The sequence below is a fragment of the Primulina tabacum genome, chromosome 12 (genome assembly GCF_025594145.1).
Source record: "Primulina tabacum isolate GXHZ01 chromosome 12, ASM2559414v2, whole genome shotgun sequence".
Lineage (NCBI taxonomy): Eukaryota > Viridiplantae > Streptophyta > Magnoliopsida > Lamiales > Gesneriaceae > Primulina > Primulina tabacum.
The window spans coordinates 6,133,121-6,156,385 of NC_134561.1; the positions used below are offsets into that span (position 1 = coordinate 6,133,121).

The following is a 23,265-nucleotide window of genomic DNA, read 5'->3' on the forward strand; positions in this document are numbered from 1 at the left end:
AACCTCCGTAAAGCGGGTCCAAGAAAGTGTAGCCAATGTCAGGGCTACCGAAGCTCCTTCCCACCATAAGCGGGCGTCTCCAATGAACAGGTAGGTGGCACATCGGACTCGGTCTGCGTCCTCCAGCTCCATAAAATCGAAGATAACCTCGAGGGATTTGATCCATCCCTCGACAACCATGGGGTCAGATGCCCCAGAGAACTCCTTCGGGCGCATCTTCATGAATCGCTCATACACAGCCTCGGGCCCTGTCGGCCTGGCTGCGGCTGCGGCTACGGCTGCGGCATTGCCCCCCGCAAACTGTGCGAAGAACTGTGCCATCCCAGCTAACATCTGGGCACTCATGTCCGGTGGGGGCGGTGGAGGAGGTGGTAGGTCTCCCTCTGGTCCACGCTCCTCCCTGTCTTCTCGGCGAGGCTCCTCCTCTCTGTTGCGCTCTAAAATGCGTCTAGAAAACACTAGGCAATTCCTCCACATAGTCTTTTCTCTTACCTTGTAGCCTGGTTTTCAAGGCTTGCACAATAATTCTGTTTACCACCTCTGTCTGTCCATTGGCCTGAGGATAAGCAACAGAGGTGAATGACTGGGTGATCTTCATTTCATGGCACCAAGTTGTAATCTTCTTTCCCTGAAACTGTTTTCCATTGTCTGAGATTAGTCTCCTGGGGACTCCAAATCGGTACACAATATTCTTCCATAGAAACTTTAAAACTTTCTGCTCAGTGATCTTGGCCAAGGGCTCGACTTCTACCAACTTAGAAAAATAATCTACAGCCACCAAGAGAAACTTCTTTTGAGCTCGGGAAACAGGAAAGGGACCCACGAAGTCCATGCCCCATTGATCAAAGGGATAAAAAGCCCAGATATGCTTCATAGGAGTAGCCGGGCTGTGCTGGAAATTTGAATGATGTTGACAACCTTCACAAGCCCGAACAACTTGAGCAGAATCCTGGTTAATAATAAGCCACCAGAATCCGGCAAGCATTGTTTTTCGGTTCAATGCTACTCCTCCTAAATGCTCGCCACAACACCCTTCGTGAATTTCCCGTAGGACATAATCCACCTCCCCCGCGGGTAAGCATTATAATAGATGTCCCTGAAATGATCTCCTATATAAGAATTTATTTAAGAGAACAAATCTAGGAGCTTGTCTCTTGATCTTCTGAGCTCGGGATTAATCTTCAGGCATCTCATTTCTTGCAATGAATTTGATCAGGGGTGTCATCCAGGAATCCTCAGGTATTGGCAATGTTTCTTCTTCATTAGAGAGGATTAGCCGGGACACATGCAGTATTTCTCGAGTGCTAACTTTTGATAGAGAAACAGCCATCTTCGCCAAAGCGTCTGCTTCCTCATCCTCTTCCCAGTGTATTTGTTCACTACTCCAATCCACAAAATTTTTTGACTGGGCTTTTATGAGCTTGAGATATTTAAGCATCCTGTCATCCTTAGCTTCATAAACACCTTTTATCTGCTGGGTAATTAACTGTGAATCAGAGTACAAAATAATCCGGGAAGCTCTAACCTCCCGGTTAGCTCGGATACCAGCAAGAACAGCTTCATACTCTGCCTCATTATTAGTTACCCGGGAGTCAATTCTAAAGGCCAGCTTAATCTTTTCTCCCGAGGGAGATATTATTACCACCCCTACTCCACATCCAGCAAGGGTAGATGCCCCATCCACAAAAACTCTCCACACTTCCTCTTCCTCGGGATGAACCATCTCGGATAAAAAATCTGATAAGGCCTATGCTTTTATGGCAACCCGGGGCTTATACTCAATATCATATTCTCCTAACTCCACTGCCTACTTGATCATCAGCCCGGATACTTCCGTATGAGTCATAATCCTCCCGAGATGACTATTAGTACGAACAATAATTTGATGCGAAAGAAAAAAAGCTTGCAGTTTCCGGCGGTGATAACCAAGGCCAGAGCTATCTTTTCTACTTCGCTGTATCGTAGCACGGGGCCTCTTAGAGCATGACTAACATAATAGACATGCCTCTGCTCAGAGCCTTCATTATTTATCAATACCGAACTGACAGCATACTCTGCAGTAGAAAGATAGATGAATAATTTTTCCCCGGGCTCTGGCTTTACCAGGACAGGGAGTGTAGAGGCCCGAAATTCGTACTTGAAAATTTGCGGAAAAATTTAAAATTTTCTCTTTATATAAATAAAATGCCTCATTCATAAAATAACTAAATAAAAGTTTTGAAGTTTAATGTAACAGCGGAATAAAAATTTTAAATGTGGAAATAGCAGCGGAAGTAAATATCTGTTTCAAAACAACAACTTAAAATAATTCATCATGATAAAAATGAGTTTGCATAAAATAATAAATAAACTGGTAAATGAGGTCTTCGGGTTCCTACTACTGCCGACCCAAGATGGCTCACTGGTCCCCGCCCTCGGTCCCGACCTCATCAGTACCTACAACAATCAAGTCTAGTGAGTCTAAAGACTCAGCATGCATATATCGTAGATAACAATTAAATATATCATAAAAATTTCATGCCGTGTAAAGATATCGTGTCGTAAAGCATAACCTGAAAGTATCTTGTCATGAGTAATTATAAATACGTGCATAACTGAACTGAAAATCGTAAGTGAAATGTTTGCTCGATAGAGCCCTTTCATGAAATAGCATATAATAATTTTTTGTTGAGAATATGTTCTACGCAAGTGGCCCATAACATGAACTGAATTGTCTGATCAGACTAAACCATAGTATACTGGGCGGTAGAGATCATCACAGCCCTTGGACTGGATATCCGTACCAATACATGAACATGAACCGGTCAGTGACCACCGGATGAAGTAATAATCCCATGATAAGCTGCAATCCCATGAACGTGAGGTGGCCACAAACAATATCGCATATATCTCGAAAATGAACATTTTATATTTTTATGCACGTAATATAATTAAATTTCCTGTTTTATTTTACCGAAGAGGTTGGATCGTTCCCAGGCTCGCTGCGACCTAATTCTAACATGAAAAATATGCAACTAAACTTATCTTGACTAACACTTCAAAATCGACCCAAAAACTAGACAATTACGCCCAAATTTATAAGATTTTCGGTCACCCCTTTGTAGAAGATTTGAATTTAGTTGGCAACTCACAAACTTTGATTCTTTCCTTATCCATCCTTGGTAGATAATCCCTTCATTTTTAATCAACAATAATTAATGATTTAAGTAATATTTTCCCTTCATTTTTTTGTAGAAATCGGCCACTCCTTGGATGGCATTTAAAATATTTGGCAACCCTCCATCTTTAATTCATTTCCTTATCTTTTCTTGGGAGATAACTTCCTAACCATTTAAATTCAATAATTATTAATTAAGCAATATTTCTACCCATATTTGTAAGCAAGAAATCGGTCACCACCTCATTGTATCTCTCTCAAATCAAATCAATTCCCTTATCTCTCAAACTCTAGGATAGAAAGATTTGACCTTGCCATTCTATCCCCATTTAATTAGTAGACTTCCCTTCATTTCTCCTAGCCATTTTCCCTCTCCATAATTTCAAAAATTTCAGAGCATTTCAGTAGAGATAAATCGTGAGAGTCCAAGGAAAATCAATAGAGAAAAGTAGAAAAGCAAAGCAACTCCGTCTCCTCCGCGCCGTGTCGTCGTAATCGATTTGTTTTCGTTTCAAACAAATCCAAGGCATGTCTATATCTTTCTTTGCTCTTCAATCAAGTTATAATAACATTTTTAAACATTACATGATCATGATTTTATGGCAAAACCGAAATCAAGAAAATATTACTTTCGAAAGCATGTACAGATTTTTGGCTCTTCACTTGTGCACCTCACGGTTTTGGCTTGTTTTGTTGTTTCAGGGTTGGTTAGATTTCCAGGGGCTCAAGGCTGCTTTTAGAAATGATTTAGGGAGGGTTAGGAAGGGAGATGTTCACTGGTTTCAGCCCCCTTTCCCCCCTTGCATCACGTTTGACAGCAACTCTCCAAGCATGTCATTTGGTGTCTCGAAATTTCTTGTTTTCGGTTTGTACAAGGAGGTTCGAATCGTGGTTGGCTCTTGGGCCTGTAACCATGGTTGGAACCCTTCCTTGACATGTCTAGGACGTGACCAAGATGCCCTTTCATGGCTTGGTTCATGTTCCCATCGGTTTTAAAAATAAACAAGAACAGTCCCCATCGGTCTCATTTTTCTGGTTTTGGTTGCGTGAGTTGTCCTTCGGTTTTAGGGTGTCAAGTGGGTTGTGGCTGGCTTATAGTCCTTAGCCATGACTCATACGACACCTTAGCATGTCTAGCATGGACCATTGTTAACCTCATAACCATTGGATCCTTCCTTGACAGCAAGAACAAACGAGACGTCCCATGCGTGCAGTTTTGTTCTCAGTTGGAAGCGTGGTGATGGTTCGGGTGTTGCTTGGATTGTGGCTGGCCTAGGGCCCTTAGCCATGGTTCAAGCCACACCTTAGGATGTTGGTAAGAGGCTCTGGTTGGTGGTTCAAGCCCCAATGGCCATTAGCCTCGCAAAGAACGCATGCAAGCGCAAGCGCTACTGCTGTAATTTTCTGTACAGCAGGTTGGTGCTTCGGTTCAGAGGCTCGTTTGAGTTCTCGGTTGGCTTTTAACCTATGGTATTGGACTGGACAGTACCTCATTGAGTTAGGAAGGTCATGTTTTTGGCCGTTTGTGATTCGGTTAAGTTTAGAGGTCATACGAAGATTTACGGTGCAATGTGCCAAAGTGACTCTCGAAAGAGCGTTTCATGATTTTGGCCTCCATTGCGCAATTTTCGTATATTACAGCCCTATGGTTATGTTTTTTAGTATTTTAAGAGTATTTTAACAATGGCTAAACGATGGTTCGATGTTGGTTCGGGTTGGTACGAAGCCATGGTTGAATACTAAGTTAGTTGGGCGTAATTGTCTAGTTTTTGGGTCGATTTTGAAGTGTTAGTCAAGTTAAGTTTAGTTGCATATTTTTCATGTTAGAATTAGGTCGCAGCGAGCCTAGGAACGATCCAACCCCTTCGGTAAAATAAAACAAGACATTTAATTATATTACGTGCATAAAAATATAAAATGTTCATTTTTGAGATATATGCGATATTGTTTGTGGTCACCTCACATTCATGGGATTGCAGCTTATCATGGGATTATTACTTCATCCGGTGGTCACTGACCGGTTCATGTTCATGTATTGGTACGGATATCCAGTCCAAGGGCTGTGATGATCTCTACCGCCCAGTATACTGTGGTTTAGTCTGATCAGACGATTCAGTTCATGTTATGGGCCACTTGCGTAGAACATATTCTCAACAGAAAATTATTATATGCTATTTCATGACAGGGCTCTATCGAGCAAACATTTCACTTACGATTTTCAGTTCAGTTATGAACGTATTTATAATTACTCATGACAAGATACTTTCACGTTATGCTTTACGATATGATATCTTTACACGGCATGAAATTTTATGATATATTTACTTGTTATCTACGATATATGCATGCTGATTCTTTAGACTCACTAGACTTGATTGTTGTAGGTACTGATGAGGTCGGGACCGAGGGCGGGGACCAGTGAGCTAGCTTGGGTCGGCAGTAGTAGGAACCCGAGGATCTCATTTATCAGTTTATTTATTATTTTATGCGAACTCATTTTATCGCGATGAATTATTTTAATTTGTTGCTTTGAAACAAATATTTATTCCGCTGCTACTTTAAACATTGAATCATTTATCAGTATATTTTATGAATGAGGCAATTTATTTATTTAAAGAGAAAATTTTAAATTATTCCGCAAATTTTCAAATACGAGTTTCGGGCCTTTACAGGGAGCTCGGCCAGATGGCTGTTAAGATCTTGGAAAGCCTATTCACACTTCTCGTCCCACTCAAACTGTTGTGCTTTCCGAAGAATCTGGAAAAATGGATAACTGATAAGTGCAAGAATTGCACTTAATTTATATGCTAATCCATATGATCTATGTTGGTTTCGAACAGAATTATGCTTGGTTTTTGTTGTTTTTATGTCGTGCAGGGGATAAACAACTAGTTGAAGGTTTTGAGCAATCAGAGGTATTTTTGAGCGTGAAACTGCGATATACGAGAGCCGGAGTGCCGCAGTGCCGCAGCACTCATTTGTGTGAAGGACAAGCGCCGCAGCGCCTAATTTCCGAACAACAAGCGCTTAGGCGCTAACAACAAGCGTCGCGGCACCTACAGGAGCAAAGCACGAGCGCCTAGCGCAACTTACGCAGCGCCGCGGCGCCAATGGCGGCGAAACACGATTAAATGGGCTTCAACTCACGGCCCGACGCCGGGGATAAAAAGAAAACAAGGGTTCAGAGTTAAGGGATGCCGTTTTGAGACAAATCTGACAGGAGAGCAAGCACGAACAAGAGACGAAGATCCAGAGTGCGAAGAACGATAAAAAAGACGAAGAACGACGGATCTGGGGACGGAGACGCCACTTCGAATTTGTTATCTGATTCCTCCATCTTGATTTTCTATTGTTTCGATGTCTAAATCTTTGTACGTGCGTTGTTTTTATTTAGATTCCGTCATGAACTTATTTTCTAATATAGAGAATGACGTAGCTTTGTTAAAACGATGGTTTGACAAAGTGATTTATTCGATTGAATTCCACTTTTGTTTAATCGTGTTCTCTGTGTTTATTTCACTGCAATTTACTGGCCATAAATTGTGCGTTGTCTGATTAATTCAACAACTCGGGAGAGGAACTAGGATTATAGATCATTAGAGACAGTTCGTTTAATATTTATATCGTTCGGAAGGCATATAACTTTAGCGAGGCTTAGACAAGAACATCGTTTGCATTTATTATTTAAACTTAGATTCTTATTAGGAATATTTGAATTGAGGTTTGAATGATACAGTTTATTCGTCACTTGAAAAAGGGGAATATAATAATCAAGTGTTCTTGGCCTTTTAATAATTGGAATTCATGAACATAAATTTAACTGTGAATAATAGTCGTAGAAATTTAGTGAAATCATTTCTCTAGATATTTTCTCTCATTGTTATTTCTCAACTCGGTGATTAGATTATTTATTTATTTGAATTTGAATTGATTTAAACAAACCAAACTTCCGTTGATTTTTCTAGATAAAGTCGAGACCATTTTAATTACAAGCACTGATTTACGTTTATATACACACTCCTCGTTGGATTCGACACTCGTTGTGAAGGGCCTAAAACTCCTTTCTTGAAAATTTGCGGAAAATTTAAAATTTTCTTTTTAAAAGAACTTAAATGGCCTCATTCATAAAATCACTGGTGAATCAAGTTCAATATTTCAAAATATTGCAGCGGAAGAAAATTAAAGTTTTGCCAACAACAACGATTTAAAAATATCCAACGACTGATAAAATTGTTTGCGGAAAAAAAAAAATAACAACTGCTGCTCTGAGGTCCTCGGGTGCCACTACTGCCGACCTAAGCTGGCTCACTGGTCCCCGCCCTCGGCCCTGGCCTCATCAGTACCTACAACAATCAAGTCTAGTGAGCCTAAAGACTCAGCATGCATATATCACAGGTAACGAGTAAAAAATCTGAATTAAAATATGCATGAGTTAACATATCCTGTCCTGAGGCATACTGAAAATAATCTGTACTGAGCAATTATAATACGTGCATAATTGAACTGGAAATCACTGTAAAAATATTTGCTCCTTGGAGCCTGTACTGAAATATCTGGTAAAATTTTCTGTTGAGATTATGTTTTACGCCTGTGGCCACTGCACTAAGCTGAACTGATCGGTAACTGGCTACCGGGGAGGCTGAAACTGAACTGAGCTGGCCGGTCACTGGCGACCGGGTGGTACCATACTGAACTGATCGGTCACTGGCGACCGTATAAAATAACACTCCCACATAGTGAATGAACCACAAGCCATATCGCATAAATCTCAAAAATAATCATTTTCTATTTAATGCACGTAAAATAATTAACTGGCATATTGAAAATGTCCCGTAATTTTACCAACTGGATTGGATTGGATCGTTCCCAGGCTCGCTGCAACCTAAATGTGCCATGAAAATTATGCAATAGTTTAAGCTTGACCAACTATGCAATTTACGTTCAAAAGATGCGACTATGACGCCTAATGACTTCGCATTTAATCATGACTCCGAGCCAACCTGAACCGACACTGAACCGACGTATAGTCATGATTAAAATACGCTGAAAAATCATAAAATAATGTTCCTAAAATGATAGGGTCGAAATCTAGGTGGAATGGAGGCCAAAACACGAAATGCTCTTTCGAGAGTCAATTTGGCACATTGCACCGTAAATTCTCGTACGACCTCAAAAATGATCCAAATGACAAACGGTCAAAAACATGACCTTCCTAACTCAATGAGGCACTGTCCAGTCTAAGGCCATGGGCTAAAAGCCAACCAAGAACTCGAACGAGCCTCTGAACCGACACAGCAACTTGCTGTAATTTCCAGCAGCTGCGCAACTACAAGACTTGCGTTGGTTTCGAGACTATCGGCCATTAGGGGAGTGAACCACCAACCAGAGAACATCCCAAGGAATGATTTGAACCATGGCTAAGGGCCCTAGGCCAGCCACAATCCGCATCACACCATAACTCAACCGAAGGGTCCAACCGAGAGCATCTTGAATGCGTGTGTAGTGTTTATGCTATGATCGATGTCTTGCGTCATTCCAGTGGCCATTTGATTGACCATGGCACGATCTAGACATCTAGGAGCATGATATGAACCGTGGCTAAGGGCCATAGGCCAACCAAGATCCATACCAAGCAACAAAAGAACGAACCAAAAGCTGAACAAATGAAGAAGCCGAAGGGGTATAGGGGCTGTTTTGACGTTTTTATTAAAAACCGATGAACCATGGACCAAGCCACCAAAAGGGCAACTTAGTCACGTCTTAGACATGCTAGGGAAGTGATCCAACCATGGCTATAGGCCCTTGGGGCAGCCAAGATCAGATCCTTCCTCCATGACAAGAAACTGAATTTTTCGAACAACATTCTGCACTAATGGGGAGGTTGCTGTCATGTGCTCGTTCCAGCATGTATGGAACTGAAACTCACGATCTATCATGGCCCTAACATGTCCTAGTACATGTCTATAAGAAGCCTCGAGCCCCTGGAACGATCCATCCCTGAAATCGAAACAAAACATACCAATCGTGAAGCATGGAAGTCGATAAAAATCTGTGCAGAATTTTCTTTCTTGTTTTGCTGAAAATTTCGGTTTTTGAAATGATAAAATCTGATCATGTACTGAAAAATAATTAATAATATGACTTGATTGAGGTTTGAAAGAGATCTAGACATGCCTGGTTTCGTTTCGAAAGAAAACGAACGAAACGACGACGACGCGGCACGGAGGAGGTGGAGCGCTTCTTGTCTACCTTTCTTGCTCTCGATTTCTCTCCCTTATTTTCCTACTGGATTCCCACGGTTCTCAGCTTAAAATTTCACTCAGATTTCGAAAGAAAAGAGAGGGGGAAAAATGGTTAGGAAGGTGAGGAGAAAGGGTGCAAGATATAAGGAATGAATCAAGACTAAGTCCACTCTCCTTTGAAATTTGAATTGTTGTTTGATATCAAGTCTACTTGGGGATGAGGTGGCCGAATATTAGCTTGTTTTCTAGTCTAGGATATGTCCATTAATTAATTAAATTGTGCTCCCAAAAATCCTAGAATTATCCTACTAATTACATGCAAAGAATTGGTCGAAAATGAATCTTCTAGCAACTAAGGGTGGCCGAAAAATGCATAATAAAATAAAGGGGAAATGTTGGTTATCTAGTCAACTAATAATCCTTGAAAGCCTTACTAATCCATTTAAATAATTTTAGTGAGCTAACCCCTTAATTTAATAACTTAAATGAGTTCATTTCTTAATCACCTCAAATAATTAAATTAAATCCTCAAACCTCCCTTTCTAACTTAAATGAACTTGGTTGCTAGCTAAATTAACTTCTGGAAATATTTCTCGAATCTTAAATTCTATCTCAAAACTCCAACTCCGGTCCGGCCTCACTGAAATAACTGAAATGCTAAAAATCAACCTACTGAACTGAAATAATAAAATAATTAACTTCAAATAAATGCATTTAAAATAATCATGCAATGAAGTCAATTAAATTTAAAAATCTAGAATTATGCACGGCTTATACGTCTACTGACTTACGGGTTCTACACTCGTACTCAAAAATACATTTTACTATAACTTGACGTCGTGCGCTTGCGAGCAATCAAGAAAACACGCAACAAGTTTTTGGCGCCGTTGTCGGGGAGTGTCAAAATTTGAATTTATATCAGTATTGTTACCAATTAGTCTAAATTTTAATTTAGAGTTTTTTTTATTATTTTATATTGATTGAGTTTTTCATTTTTTTCTGCTTGACAATGCATGCTAAGATCGCAAAACTCTGACTTGCTTATTTTTTATCCGGAGATCGAAAGAACTGCGAGAAGATTGAGAAAAGCAAAAGGAGAAGAGATCCAAGCAATGGCTGAAAACAGAGAGAATGACAGACAAAACAATTTTGATCAATGCACATTATTCTGGCATTGCTCGAAGGACTATAAACGCCAACAATTTTGAGTTGAAGCCTGCACTGACAAATATGGTCCAACCGAACCAATTTGCAGGAACTGCTACTGCTGATCCTCACGTTCATTTGAGGACTTTCTTGGAGATAACGGATACGGTAAAAATTAATAATGTTCCTGATGATATTATTAGATTGCGTTTGTTTTCGTTTTCTCTCAAGGACCAAGCAAGAGGATGGCTTCAATCGCTTCCCTTGGGAAGTATCACGACATGGTAGGAGTTGGCGAAAAAAATTCTAGCAAAATACTTTCCCCCTGCAAAGTCTGCACAGTTGAAGATTGAGATTAGCACTTTCAGGCAGACCGATTTTGAACAATTGTACAAGGCATGGGAAAGATACAAGGAATTGTTGAGAAAGTGCCTGAACCATGGTTTTGAAGACTGAGTGCAAATTGAATTATTCTACAACGGTCTGAATGGGCAAACAAGAGGAACAATGGATGCAGCAGCTGGTGGCACGATCTTTGCTAAATCTCCCGAGCAAGCTTATGACTTGCTTGAACAGATGACGATAAATAGCTACTAGTGGCCGTCTGTAAGGGTGGGAGTAAAGAGGACAGCTGGAGTTTATGTTGTGGATCCTATTACGTCACTCACTGTTCAGGTATCTGCATTGACCATTCAAATTGCAGCTATGAATAAGGTGAGCATATCAGAGACTGAGAGTCCATTGTCTGTTGCTGAAGAACCAGCTCTTCCTGAAGAAGCATTGTACATCAACAACAGAAACTTTGGTGGCTTTGAAGGATATCGAGGTAACCCTCCCCCTAACACTTATCATCCTGGTTTAAGAAATCATGAAAACTTTTCATATGCGAATAATAAAAATGTGTTGAATCCTCCACCGGGGTTCAATACATCAAAAGGGGAAGGAAAGCCTTCATTTGAGGATTTAGTTGGAACATTTGTTGCTGAATCTGGAAAAAGGATGGCAAGGACTGAGTATTGTCTTGACAATATGGAGACTCACATGGGAAATATTAGTGCGATGATGAAATCTTTGGAAATGCAAATTGGACAGTTGGCCAACGCTTTGAGGGTTTAGAACATGGGTCAATTTCCTAGTAACACAGAAATTAATCCGAAAGAGCAGTGCAAGGCAGTCACTTTGAGAAGTGAAAAAGAACTGGAGGTGCAAAAGTCCACGGAGAAAATAGACAAGAAGAAGACTGTTGAAGAGGGTGAGTTTTAGGATAGAAAAGAAAATAAAACTGAGGAGTCCAAGGTCGAAGTTGAAGTTGAACAACCTCCAGTATTTAAGCCGACCCTTCCATACCCCCAGAGGTTCAAAAAGAAGAATTTGAATGATCAGTTTGCAAAATTCTTAGAGATTTTTAAGAAGATACACGTCAACATACCATTTGCTGACGCTTTAGAGCAAATGCCGAATTATGCAAATTTTATTAAAGATGTGATGTCTAAGAAGAGGAAGCTGCAGGAGTTAGATACTGTGAAGCTGACTGAAGAGTGTAGCATCGTTCTGCAAAAGAAGCTACCACAAAAATTAAAAGATCCAGTGAGTTTTGATATTACTTGCTTTATTGGTGGTTCTAAATGTAGTAGAACTTTATGTGATTTGGGAGCAAGTATTAATTTTATACTATTTTCTATTTACAGGGAATTGGAGCTAGGAGAGGCTAAACCAACCACTATCACACTACAGCTTGCAGACAGAAGTCTCACATATCCACGTGGGATTGTGGAAGATGTACTGGTAAAAGTGGATAAATTTATTTTTCCTGCTGATTTTGTGATTTTAGATATGGAGGATCATGATACCCCATTAATCTTTGGGAGACCTTTCCTGGCGACTGGAAGGGCATTGATAGATGTGCATAAGGGTGAACTCACCTTGAGAGTTGGTAGAGAAGCTGTCATTTTTAACATCTATCATGTCATGAAGAGCTCAAATGAGGTAAGTACTTGTAAAAGCATCGATGCTATAAACTCATGTATGTCTCTTGATTGTGCAGGAACTAGGGACCCTTTGGAGAGCTGTTTGATAGGTGCTGCATGCACTGTTGATGAAGATGATTGGGAAGTGAAAGAGCAACTTGTGGCTCTTGATGAATCAAAGAAAGAGAGAAAAACAGATGCACCGCTTGAAAAATCGGAGGTACATGAGAAAACAAAGGTAATACCTCCTTTCCCTGATTTGAAGGAGCTGCCAAGCCACCTTTTCTATGCATTTTTAGGTGAAGAGTCGACATATCCGGTAATCATCTCTTCCTCTCTCACTTGTAATGAAAAAGATAAATTATTGAGAGTATTGAGGAAATTTAAAACTGATTTTAGGATGGTCAATTTCTGATATTAGGGGAATTACTCCCACTATATACATGCATAAAATTTTGATGGAGGAGTCTTATACTCCTTATGTGGATCATCAGAGGAGGTTAAATCCAGCGTGAAGGACGTTGTGAAAAATGAGGTATTGAAATTGTTAAATGCTGGTTTAATTTGTGCTATTTCTGACAGTAGTTGGGTGTCTCCTGTGCAAGTTGTATCCAAAAAAGGTGGAATAACTGTGGTTAGAAATGAAAATGATGAACTAATATCTACTCGTACTGTAACTGGCTGGCGAGTATGTATTGATTATAGTAAGTTAAACAATGCCACACGTAAAGATCATTTTCAACTGCCTTTTATTGATCAAATTCTTGATAGACTTGCTGGTTATTGTCATTACTGTTTTTTAGATGGTTATTCAGGTTATAACCAAATTGCTATAGTGCCAGAAGATCAGGAGAAGACTACTTTCACGTGTCCCTATGGCACGTTCGCTTTTATGAAAATGCCCTTTGGGCTATGCAATGCACCTGCCACTTTTCAGAGGTGCATGATGGCCATATTTGCAGATATGGTGGAGGAAAAAATGCAAGTCTTCATGGATGACTTTTCGGTATTTTGTTCTTCGTTTGATCATTGTTTACATAACTTATCCCTTATTTTGCAGAGATGCCAGGAAAAGAACTTAGTTCTTAACTGGGAGAAATGTCACTTTATGGTTCAAGAAGGTATTGTTCTTGGGCATAAAGTGTCTTCTAGGGGATTAGAGGTAGATAGAGCCAAGGTGGTTGCAATCGAAAAACTTCCCCAACCAAAGAACATCAAAGGAATAAGGAGCTTCCTAGGACATGCAGGGTTTTATCGTAGATTTATTAAAGATTTTTCTAAGATCACTAAACCCTTGCGTAATTTACTTGAAAAAGAATCTACTTTCATATTTGATGATGAATGTTTGCAGGCATTTGAGAAGATCAAGAAGGCCTTAGTGACTGCACCAATTATGATAGTACCGGACTGGAAGGAGCCCTTTGAGCCGATGTGTGATGAAAGTGATTATGCAGTGGATGCTGTCTTAGGCCAAAGAATGGAAAAGATGTTTAAGGCAATTTACTACGCAAGCCGCACAATAGATGCAGCACAGCAAAACTACACTACGACTGGGAAGGAGATGCTTGCAGTAGTGTTTGATTTCGACAAATTCAGGCCCTATTTGATCGACACGAAGTTAGTTGTTTTTACTGACCATGCATCTATTCGCTACATATTCGCCAAGAAGGATGCAAAACCACGCTTGATAAGGTGGATTTTGCTACTACAAGAATTTGACTTCGAGGTCAAAGATAAGAAAGGAAGTGAGAATCAAGTGGCTGACCACTTGTCGAGAGTTGAACTAGAGGAGAAGAAAGAATAGGGTGATATACAAGAAACATTTCCGGATGAGCAACTCTTCGAGGTAAACTCTGTACTTTCTTAGTTTGCTGATATTGAAAATTTTTTGTCTTGTGGTACCCTTCCTCCAAATTTGAGCCATCATCAGAAAAAGAAGTTTTTCCATGATGTCAAGTTCTTCTTGTGGGATGATCCATTTGTGTATAAGAGATGCGCCGACCAAGTTATTAGGAGATGCGTGGATAGTGTCGAAGCACAACAAATTCTGGAGCAATGTCATTCGTCACCTTATGGTGGTCATTTTGGAGCAACACGAACAGCAGCTAAGGTATTGCAATCTGGTTTCTATTGGCCTAGTATGTTTAAAGATAGTTATACCTTAGTAAAATAATGTGATAGATGCCAGAGGTTGGGAAACATCTCTAGGCATCACGAACTACCACTGACGAATATTTTGGAAGTGGAGCTTTTTGACGTTTGGGGCATAGATTTCATGGGACCCTTTCCCCCCTCTTTTGGTCATTCCTATATTTTATTAGTTGTGGACTATGTTTCGAAATGGGTAGAAGCAATTGCCACCAATACTAATGATGCTCGTGTTGTATCTAAATTCGTGCATAAGAACATCTTCACCAGGTTTGGGACACCTATGGCCATCATAAGTGACGAAGGTACACATTTTTGCAATAAAATTTTCAACTCACTTTTGGCTAAATACATTGTGAAGCATAAAGTGGCACTAGCGTATCACCCTCAATCGAATACACAAGCTGAAATATCCAACCGAGAAATTAAACAGATATTGGAGAAGATAGTCAACATTAACCGGAAGGATTGGGCACTCAAGTTGGATGATGCACTATGGGCATACCGAACTGCATTTAAAACACCTGTTGGGATGTCTCCCTATAGGCTCGTATTTGGGAAAGCATGCCACTTGCCGCTGGAATTGGAGCACCGAGCATTCTGGGCAGTTAAGAAGTTGAAATTTAACTTGAAAGCATCTGGCGATGTCAGAAAATTGCAGCTAAATGAAATGGAGGAATTACGAAATGACGCATATGAGAATGCCAAGATCTACAAATAGCAGACTAAGAAGTGGCATGACAAAAACATTTTACGAAGGGAGCTCAAACCGGGACTACAAGTACTATTATTCAATTCTTGTCTGAAGTTGTTTTCTGGTAAGCTGAAGTCACGTTGGTCAGGGCCATTTGTTGTGGAAACAGTGTATCCTCATGGAGCTATCGAGCTGAGGTGCAGTGATGGCAGAACTTTCAAGGTGAATGGACAGCGAGTTAAGCCCTACTATGGGACCGAAGTAAGGAATATCGACATTGTCAATTTGAGCGAACCAAAGTAAACAGTGCAGTGACAGTCGGGCTGACGACGTTAAACCAAGCGCTTTGTAATGCCCAAGATTTTGATTCTATTAATCTGAGATTATTGATTATAAACTAATGTGATTATAGCCGGGCCATTACGAGACCAAATTTGGCCAAGCATATGAATTACACAACTTGTGGACAGAGAGTCTGGCGCCCGAGTGGTAGTTTTGACCGCCCGAGCGCCAGTGTTCAATAGAAGTATGCTGCGGGCAGAAGATGTGGCGCCCGGGCGGTAGTTTATGACCGCCCGAGCGCCAAGGATTAATCATGAGGGCAGAACACCCTGCGCCCGGGCGGTATGTTTTAACCGCCCGAGCGCCGAGCAAGCGCCCGGGCGGAAATTCATGACCACCCGAGCGTCGACCGAGATTCAAGAAAAAGAGACGCGTTGCCTTAACATGCAATTGGGATATATATATATATATACATATACACTTTACTTTCCCAGCAGAAACGAAGAAAGGGATCGAGAAATCATTCAGAAATCCTTACGCCTTTATATTTCGATCTGTCCGTCTGATTTTCAATCCGATTTCAGTACCGTGTTTCTATCGACGAGAGCTTCAACTGGACGTAACTTTTATTAAGTTTTGACATGTCTTGAAATTATGATATTGTCAGAATTTAATGGGATTCATATATAGTGCTCTTGACATAGCAGACATCATAGAATCGAAGTCAGATTAAGAAACGGACTGATGATGGAATTGTTATGATTTTCTGATTATATTAATTTGAAATCGGACAGATTTGGATTATGATTGAATTACAGATTATATCGGATATGAAATATGATTTGTAATTGATGTCTGGTGATTTGGTATTGACGGGGATACTGAGATTGTGTCGTTCTCTCGTGAATTGGATTAAATCCAGATTAATCAGATTCAGTGTTGAATTGAGAATAGAATATTGATATTATGATTCTCGACATGTCGTTTCAGATTTACAGAGATAGTCTTGAGTTCAGAACTGAGATTGCGTCAGACCGAGATAGTGGTATTGGGAGATCGACTTGAGTCGGTTTAGACTTGAGTTTCCCTAAATCACATACTTTACTTTATTGCATTGATATTTGCATTGATTCGATTGATGTACTTGTTCTCTTGAATTATAGATAGCAGGTATTAGACGAGTAATCTTGTGACAGAAGTGCCTGATAGTGGTGGGATCGCCACGGGTACATTGCACGATGTCACAAGATAGTATAGAAATCTTGGGACAGATGTGCCTGATAGTGGCGGGATCGCCACGGGCACATTGCACGATGTCACAAGATAGGATATTGGCGATAGGGCCACAGTCCATGACGGTTAGGTCAGGACACTGGATGTTTGGTTATATCGACGTGGATAGAATTGGAGTCTTTTCTATTACTGTTGGTCGATATAGGAATACCCACATCTGGAAACCGGGATCCCTAGACTAGGATTGAGTCTAGTCTGAGTCGTGGAGTCACGAGCATTGTCGACAGTTTGATATTGATTATGTTTCTGATTTTGATACATATTACTGATATTTGTTACATGTTTTTATACTGTTTATATGATTGCATGTTCGTTGATTTATACTGGGATTTTATTCTCACCGGAGTTATCCGGCTGTTGTCTTGTTTGTATGTGTACATGACAACAAGTGGGACAGGATCAGGGTCCAGAAGATGAGGAGAGATCGTGATAGAGTGGAGACTTCGGACTTTGATGTATATAGGGTTGTGACACTTGATATTTAGATGTTGAACCTTAGTTTTTACTGCTTTGTAGATGGTACAGGACTTGTACTTTATTTTATACTGAGTTGTATATTAGTTTGATTTCATTACATTCCGCATTTTAAAAAGAAAAAAATTTATTACCCTAATTACTTGATTAGTAAATTGATCCTGATGACGATTAAGAATTGATTAGCGTCCGGGTCCCCACAACAGGTGGTATCAGAGCGATAGATCCTTTAGAATGAGATAGAAGCTAGTGAGCGGGGTAGATTGAGTTTTCTTTCCTGCTTTTGATTGCTAGCATGATTTACTGCTTTATAATACATGTTTACCTGAAATATCTGATTTTTATATGGTATTGTGTATTATCTGGAATGTATCAGCTGTAAGATGATCCGAAGAGGATTGAAACTGATCTGTTGTACTTGGGTTACTAATCCATTTAATTATCAGATATGCCTCCGAGAAGAGCACCTGAACAGGGTAGTAATTCCAATCCTCCAATGGACGTTACAGCCACTCCAATGGAGACGTTGCTGAAAAGGTTTCAGTCATTTCATCCACCGACTTTGAAGGGTACGGAGAATTCCGTGGAGTGTGAGAGTTGGCTGGATGATATTGAGATGATGTTCGAATCCTTGGAATATACGGATGAGAGGAGAGTGAAATTGATAGGACACCAGTTACACGACGTTGCTAAGAACTGGTGGATCACAACCAAGAGGGCATTGGAACACCGAGGTACGATCATTACCTGGAATGTATTTAGAACTGAATTTTATCAGAGGTTCTTTCCAGTGTCTTATAAGAAGGACAAGGGAGCCGAGTTTGCAAACTTGAGACAGGGCCAGCTAAACATTGAGGAATATGTGGCCAAGTTCTCTTCACTGTTGCGGTTTGCTCCACACGTGGCTGAACATGATGAGGCCGTTGCTGACCAATTTATTAACGGCCTGAATCCGGAAATATTTACGTTGGTAAACACTGGGAGACCGAATAACTTTACCGACGCCTTGAACAGAGCCAAAGGAGCCGAAGCTGGTCTGATGAGACAGAGAGAAGCTTCGTTTGTGCTTCCAGCACCGGGATCACAACAACCACCTCCTCGATTTGAAGGTGGCAGCAGCAGTAGCAAGAAGAAGGATTTCTCGAAGGCTAGAGGGAAGCAGTTCAAGAAATCCGAAAGCAGTTCTTCTAGCTCTGGAAGTCCTCGACAGAGCCAGAGCTATACTGGACCTATTTGCAATACTTGTGGAGGGAAGCATCCCACTGAGCAGTGCCGAGGAGTATTTGGCAGCTGCCGTATCTGCAAACAACAGGGACACTTTTCTCGAGTGTGTCCACAGAGAAGTGCCCAGGGATCCCAAGCAGCAGAGTCATCTGGATCAGTGGTTCAGACAGAGAGACGACCATCTGCTGTTCATTCTTTTCAACCAGCACCGCCTACTCAGTCACAGCAGAGGCCGGGAGGAAGCCAGACAGTAAACCAGCCTCCGAGACAGCAGGCCCGAGTGTTTGCATTGACCGAGGAGCCGGCACAGGATGCACCTGACGATGTAGTTGCAGGTAACTGTTTTATTTCTAGTTATCCTGCATATGTATTGATAGATACTGGTACATCACATACATTTATATCTCAGAGGTTTGCATTGAGTCATGCATTACCTATTGAGTCATTGTCTGCGGTAGTGTCTGTCTCTTCCCCGTTAGGGACATGTTTGATATCGGTGAAGACTGTGAAATCTTGTATACTGCAGTACGATGGGCATACGATTGAGTTAGACTGTATTGTGCTTGGTTTATCTGATTTTGATTGTATTATCGGTATCGATATGTTGACCAAGTACCGAGCTACAGTTGATTGTTTCCACAAGATAGTGAGATTCAGACCTGAGATGGCTGAGGAGTGGAAATTTTACGGTAAGGGTTCTCGAGCTAGAATTCCTTTGATATTTGCAATAAATATGACTCGATTATTGCAGAAAGGAGCGGATGGATTCCTGGTATATTCAGTTGATTTACTGAAGTCGAGCCCATCATTGGCGGACTTGCCAGTGGTGTGTGAGTTTGCCGATGTCTTTCCAGATGAGATTCCTAAATTGCCTCCGATTCGAGAGATAGACTTCAGCATTGAGTTGATGCCAGGAACAATTCCGATTTTGAGGGCTCCGTACAGGATGGCACCGATCGAATTGAGAGAATTGAAAGAACAGCTGGAGGATATACTGACCAAGGGATATATCAGACCGAGTGTTTCTCCTTGGGGTGCTCCAGTACTGTTCGTGAGAAAAAAAGACGGTTCTATGAGACTTTGTATTGACTACCGGCAACTGAATAAGGCAAAGATAAAGAATAAATATCCATTGCCTCGTATTGATGATTTATTTGATCAGTTGCAGGGTTCTTCGGTGTATTCTAAGATCGATCTGAGATCTGGATACCATCAACTGAGAGTCAGGGATTCTGATATCTCAAAGACTGCATTCAGAACCAGGTATGGACACTATGAGTTTATTGTCATGCCGTTTGGTTTGATGAATGCACCAGCTGTATTCATGGGATTGATGAGAACCGTGTTTTCCAAAGATATCTGGATGATTTTGTAATCATATTCATTGACGATATATTGATTTATTCAAAGAATATGATTGAGCATGCAGAGCACTTAAGAACTGTGTTACGAATTCTGAGGGCTGAAAAGTTAAACTGTCGAAATGCGAGTTTTGGTTGAGACAGGTAGTATTTCTGGGACATATTATATCCGGAGACGGGATATCAGTTGATCCCAGTAAGGTTGAAGCCGTGATTTCTTGGTCGAGACCAACATCAGTGCCCGAGATTCGTAGTTTTATGGGTTTGGCAGGATATTATCGTCGATTAATTAAAGATTTTTCCAGTATTGCCAAACCGATTACACAGTTGACTCAGAAGAATGCTCCATTTGTTTGGTCTGAGGAGTGTGAGTCCAGCTTTGTAGAGCTGAAGAAGAGGTTGACCAGTGCTCCGGTGTTGACTATCCCGTCAGGTACTGGTGATTTTGTTGTTTATTGTGATGCATCTCACCGTGGATTGGGTTGTGTTTTGATGCAGCGGGGGCATGTGATTGCTTATGCCTCGAGACAGCTGAAACCCCATGTATCTCGTTATCCAATTCATGATCTTGAATTGGCAGCCATCGTCTTTGCATTAAAGATATGGCGACATTATCTGTACGGTGAGAAATTTGAGATATATTCTAATCACAAGAGCATGAAGTATTTTTTTTCACAATCAGAGTTGAATATGAGACAGCGAAGATGGCTGGATTTATTGAAGGACTTTGATTGTGAGATTAAATACTATCCAGGAAAGTCCAATGCAGCAGTTGATGCACTAAGTCAAAAGGTATGTTCTCTATCCTTATCGACTATGGGTGTTTCGAATTTGATTGAAGACTGCTGTTTGTCTGGATTAGCTTTTGAAACAGATCGTCAGCCTCTGAGATTATGTGCGATTCGAGCTGAACCGACATTGATATTGAAAATCAAAGAGGCACAGAAAGGTGATCAGAACGTACAAAATTCGATTGCTATGGTCAGAGCTGGACATCGATCAGAATATCAGGTTCAAAATGGTATTTTGTATGTGAATAATCGTCTTGTTGTGCCGAATGTTTCGGAGTTAAGACAGCAAATACTGACAGAAGCGCACAACAGTCGTTTTAGCATTCATCCTGGTGGCAGGAAAATGATAATGATTTGAGGACACAGTATTGGTGGAAAAAAATGTAATCTGATGTTACTGAATTTGTAGCCAAGTGTCTGAATTGCCAACAGGTGAAGGCTGAAAGAAAGAAACCAGGAGGACTGTTACAGAGTTTGTCGATTCCTGAATGGAAATGCGATCACATTTCCATGGATTTTGTGACATAGTTGCCAAGATCCTCCCGAGGTTATGATGCGATTTGGGTCGTGATTGATCGACTGACCAAATCTGCATGTTTTATTCCATACAAAATGACCTACCGATATGACCAGATGGCCGATATTTATGTGCGTGAGGTGGTCAGATTGCACGGAGTGCCGAAGTCGATTGTCTCAGACCGTGATCCTCGGTTTACTTCGCACTTTTGGCAGAGTTTGCAGCAAGATCTAGGTACGAAGTTACATCTGAGTACCGCATATCATCCACAGACTGACGAACAGTCAGAGCGTATGATCCAGACATTGGAAGATATGCTGAGAGCTGTAGTGCTTAACTTTAGCACTAATTGGCAAGATGCATTGCCTCTTTGCGAGTTTTCGTACAACAATAGCTACCAGACGAGTATTGAGATGGCTCCTTTTGAAGCGTTGTACGGAAAGAAATGTCGATCCCCTCTTTATTGGGATGATATCTCTGAAGTTCCTGAGACTGGACCTGACATGATCAAAGATATAACTGAAAAAGTAAAACTAATTCAGAAGAGAATGAAGGCAGCTCAGGACCGACATGCCAAATATGCCAACATTAGACGACGACCGTTGGTATTTGAGACATGAGACAGAGTATTTTTGAAGATTTCTCCTTTCAGGGGTGTTTTCAGATTTGGCAAGAAAGGAAAATTGTCTCCACGATACGTTGGTCCATATGAGATTCTCGAGAAGGTAGGAGATCGTGCCTATCGACTCGCATTGCCGCCTTCATTATCAGGAATACATGATGTTTTTCATGTATCTATGCTGCGGAAGTATCTTCCTGATGATTCTCATATTATGCAGCCAGACGAGACCGAGCTGGATGAGACATTGAGTTATGTCAAAAAACCAATTCGGATTATCGATCGTAAAGAAAAACAGCTCAGAACAAAGACGATTCCTCTTGTGAAAGTTGAAGGGACTCGTCATGGCATTGAAGAAGCCACTTGGGAGACTGAATCAGATATGAGACAAGAATTCCCAGCATTGTTTCACTGATGTAAATTTTTATTCGACTTTAATTACATTCCTTCTTAATGATATGATTTGACAATCTGTGATTTCGAGGACAAATCATATCTTAGGAGGGGAGAAATGTAATGCCCGAGATTTTGATTCTATTAATCTGAGATTATTGATTATGAACTAATGTGATTATAGCCGGGCCATTACGAGACCAAATTGGGCCAAGCATATGAATTACACAACTTGTGGACAGAGAGTCTGGCGCCCGAGCGGTAGTTTTGACCGCCCGAGCGCCAGTGTTCAATAGAAGTATACTGCGGGCAGAACATGTGGCGCCCGGGCGGTAGTTTATGACCGTCCGAGCGCCAAGGATTAATCGTGAGGGCAGAACACCCCGCGCCCGGGCGGTATGTTTTAACCGCCCGAGCGCCGAGCAAGCGCCCGGGCGGAAATTCATGACCGCCCGAGCGCCGACCTAGATTCAAGAAAAGAGACGCCTTGCCTTAACATGCAATTGGGATATATATATATATACATATACACTTTACTTTCCCAGCAGAAACGATGAAAGGGATCGAGAAATCATTCAGAAATCCTTACGCCTTTATATTTCGATCTGTCCGTCTGATTTTCAATCCGATTTCAGTACCGTGTTTCTATCGACGAGAGCTTCAACTGGACGTAAGTTTTATTAAGTTTTGACATGTCTTGAAATTATGATATTGTCAGAATTTAATGGGATTCATATATAGTGCTCTTGACATAGCAGACATCATAGAATCGAAGTCAGATTAAGAAACGGACTGATGATGGAATTGTTATGATTTTCTGATTATATTAATTTGAAATCGGACAGATTTGGATTATGATTGAATTACAGATTATATCGGATATGAGTTATGATTTGTAATTGATGTCTGGTGATTTGGTATTGACGGGGATACTGAGATTGTGTCGTTCTGTCGTGA

At 40.8% G+C, this 23,265-nt stretch overlaps 2 protein-coding genes across 2 annotated transcripts; one reads left to right on the forward strand and one right to left on the reverse strand.

Annotated features, from left to right (window-relative positions):
- Window positions 1-1,174: 1,174 nt before the first annotated feature.
- LOC142520175 (uncharacterized) lies at window positions 1,175-1,723 on the reverse strand. The gene has a single exon (XM_075623175.1). The coding sequence runs from the start codon at window positions 1,721-1,723 to the stop codon at window positions 1,175-1,177; it is 549 nt and encodes a 182-aa protein (XP_075479290.1).
- A 9,941-nt stretch (window positions 1,724-11,664) lies between these two features.
- On the forward strand, window positions 11,665-15,381 carry LOC142520176 (uncharacterized). Its single transcript, XM_075623176.1, has 8 exons — window positions 11,665-11,797; window positions 11,945-12,811; window positions 13,007-13,146; window positions 13,316-13,327; window positions 13,573-13,689; window positions 13,864-14,129; window positions 14,694-14,930; window positions 15,207-15,381. Exons 1-8 carry the CDS (start codon window positions 11,665-11,667, stop codon window positions 15,379-15,381), a joined length of 1,947 nt encoding a protein of 648 aa, XP_075479291.1.
- The last annotated feature ends 7,884 nt before the right edge of the window (window positions 15,382-23,265 follow it).

Excerpts from the sequence above, each read along its gene's own strand:
- LOC142520175 (XM_075623175.1), bottom strand. The coding sequence starts at position 1,723 with ATGGTTCATCCCGAGGAAGAGGAAGTGTGGAGAGTTTTTGTGGATGGG.
- LOC142520176 (XM_075623176.1), top strand. The coding sequence starts at position 11,665 with ATGGGTCAATTTCCTAGTAACACAGAAATTAATCCGAAAGAGCAGTGC. Across the intron at positions 14,130-14,693 it reads CCCTATTTGATCGACACGAA|ATGCCAGAGGTTGGGAAACA; the intron begins GTTAGTTGTTTT and ends ATAATGTGATAG. Across the intron at positions 14,931-15,206 it reads CATAAGAACATCTTCACCAG|GCTCGTATTTGGGAAAGCAT; the intron begins GTTTGGGACACC and ends GTCTCCCTATAG.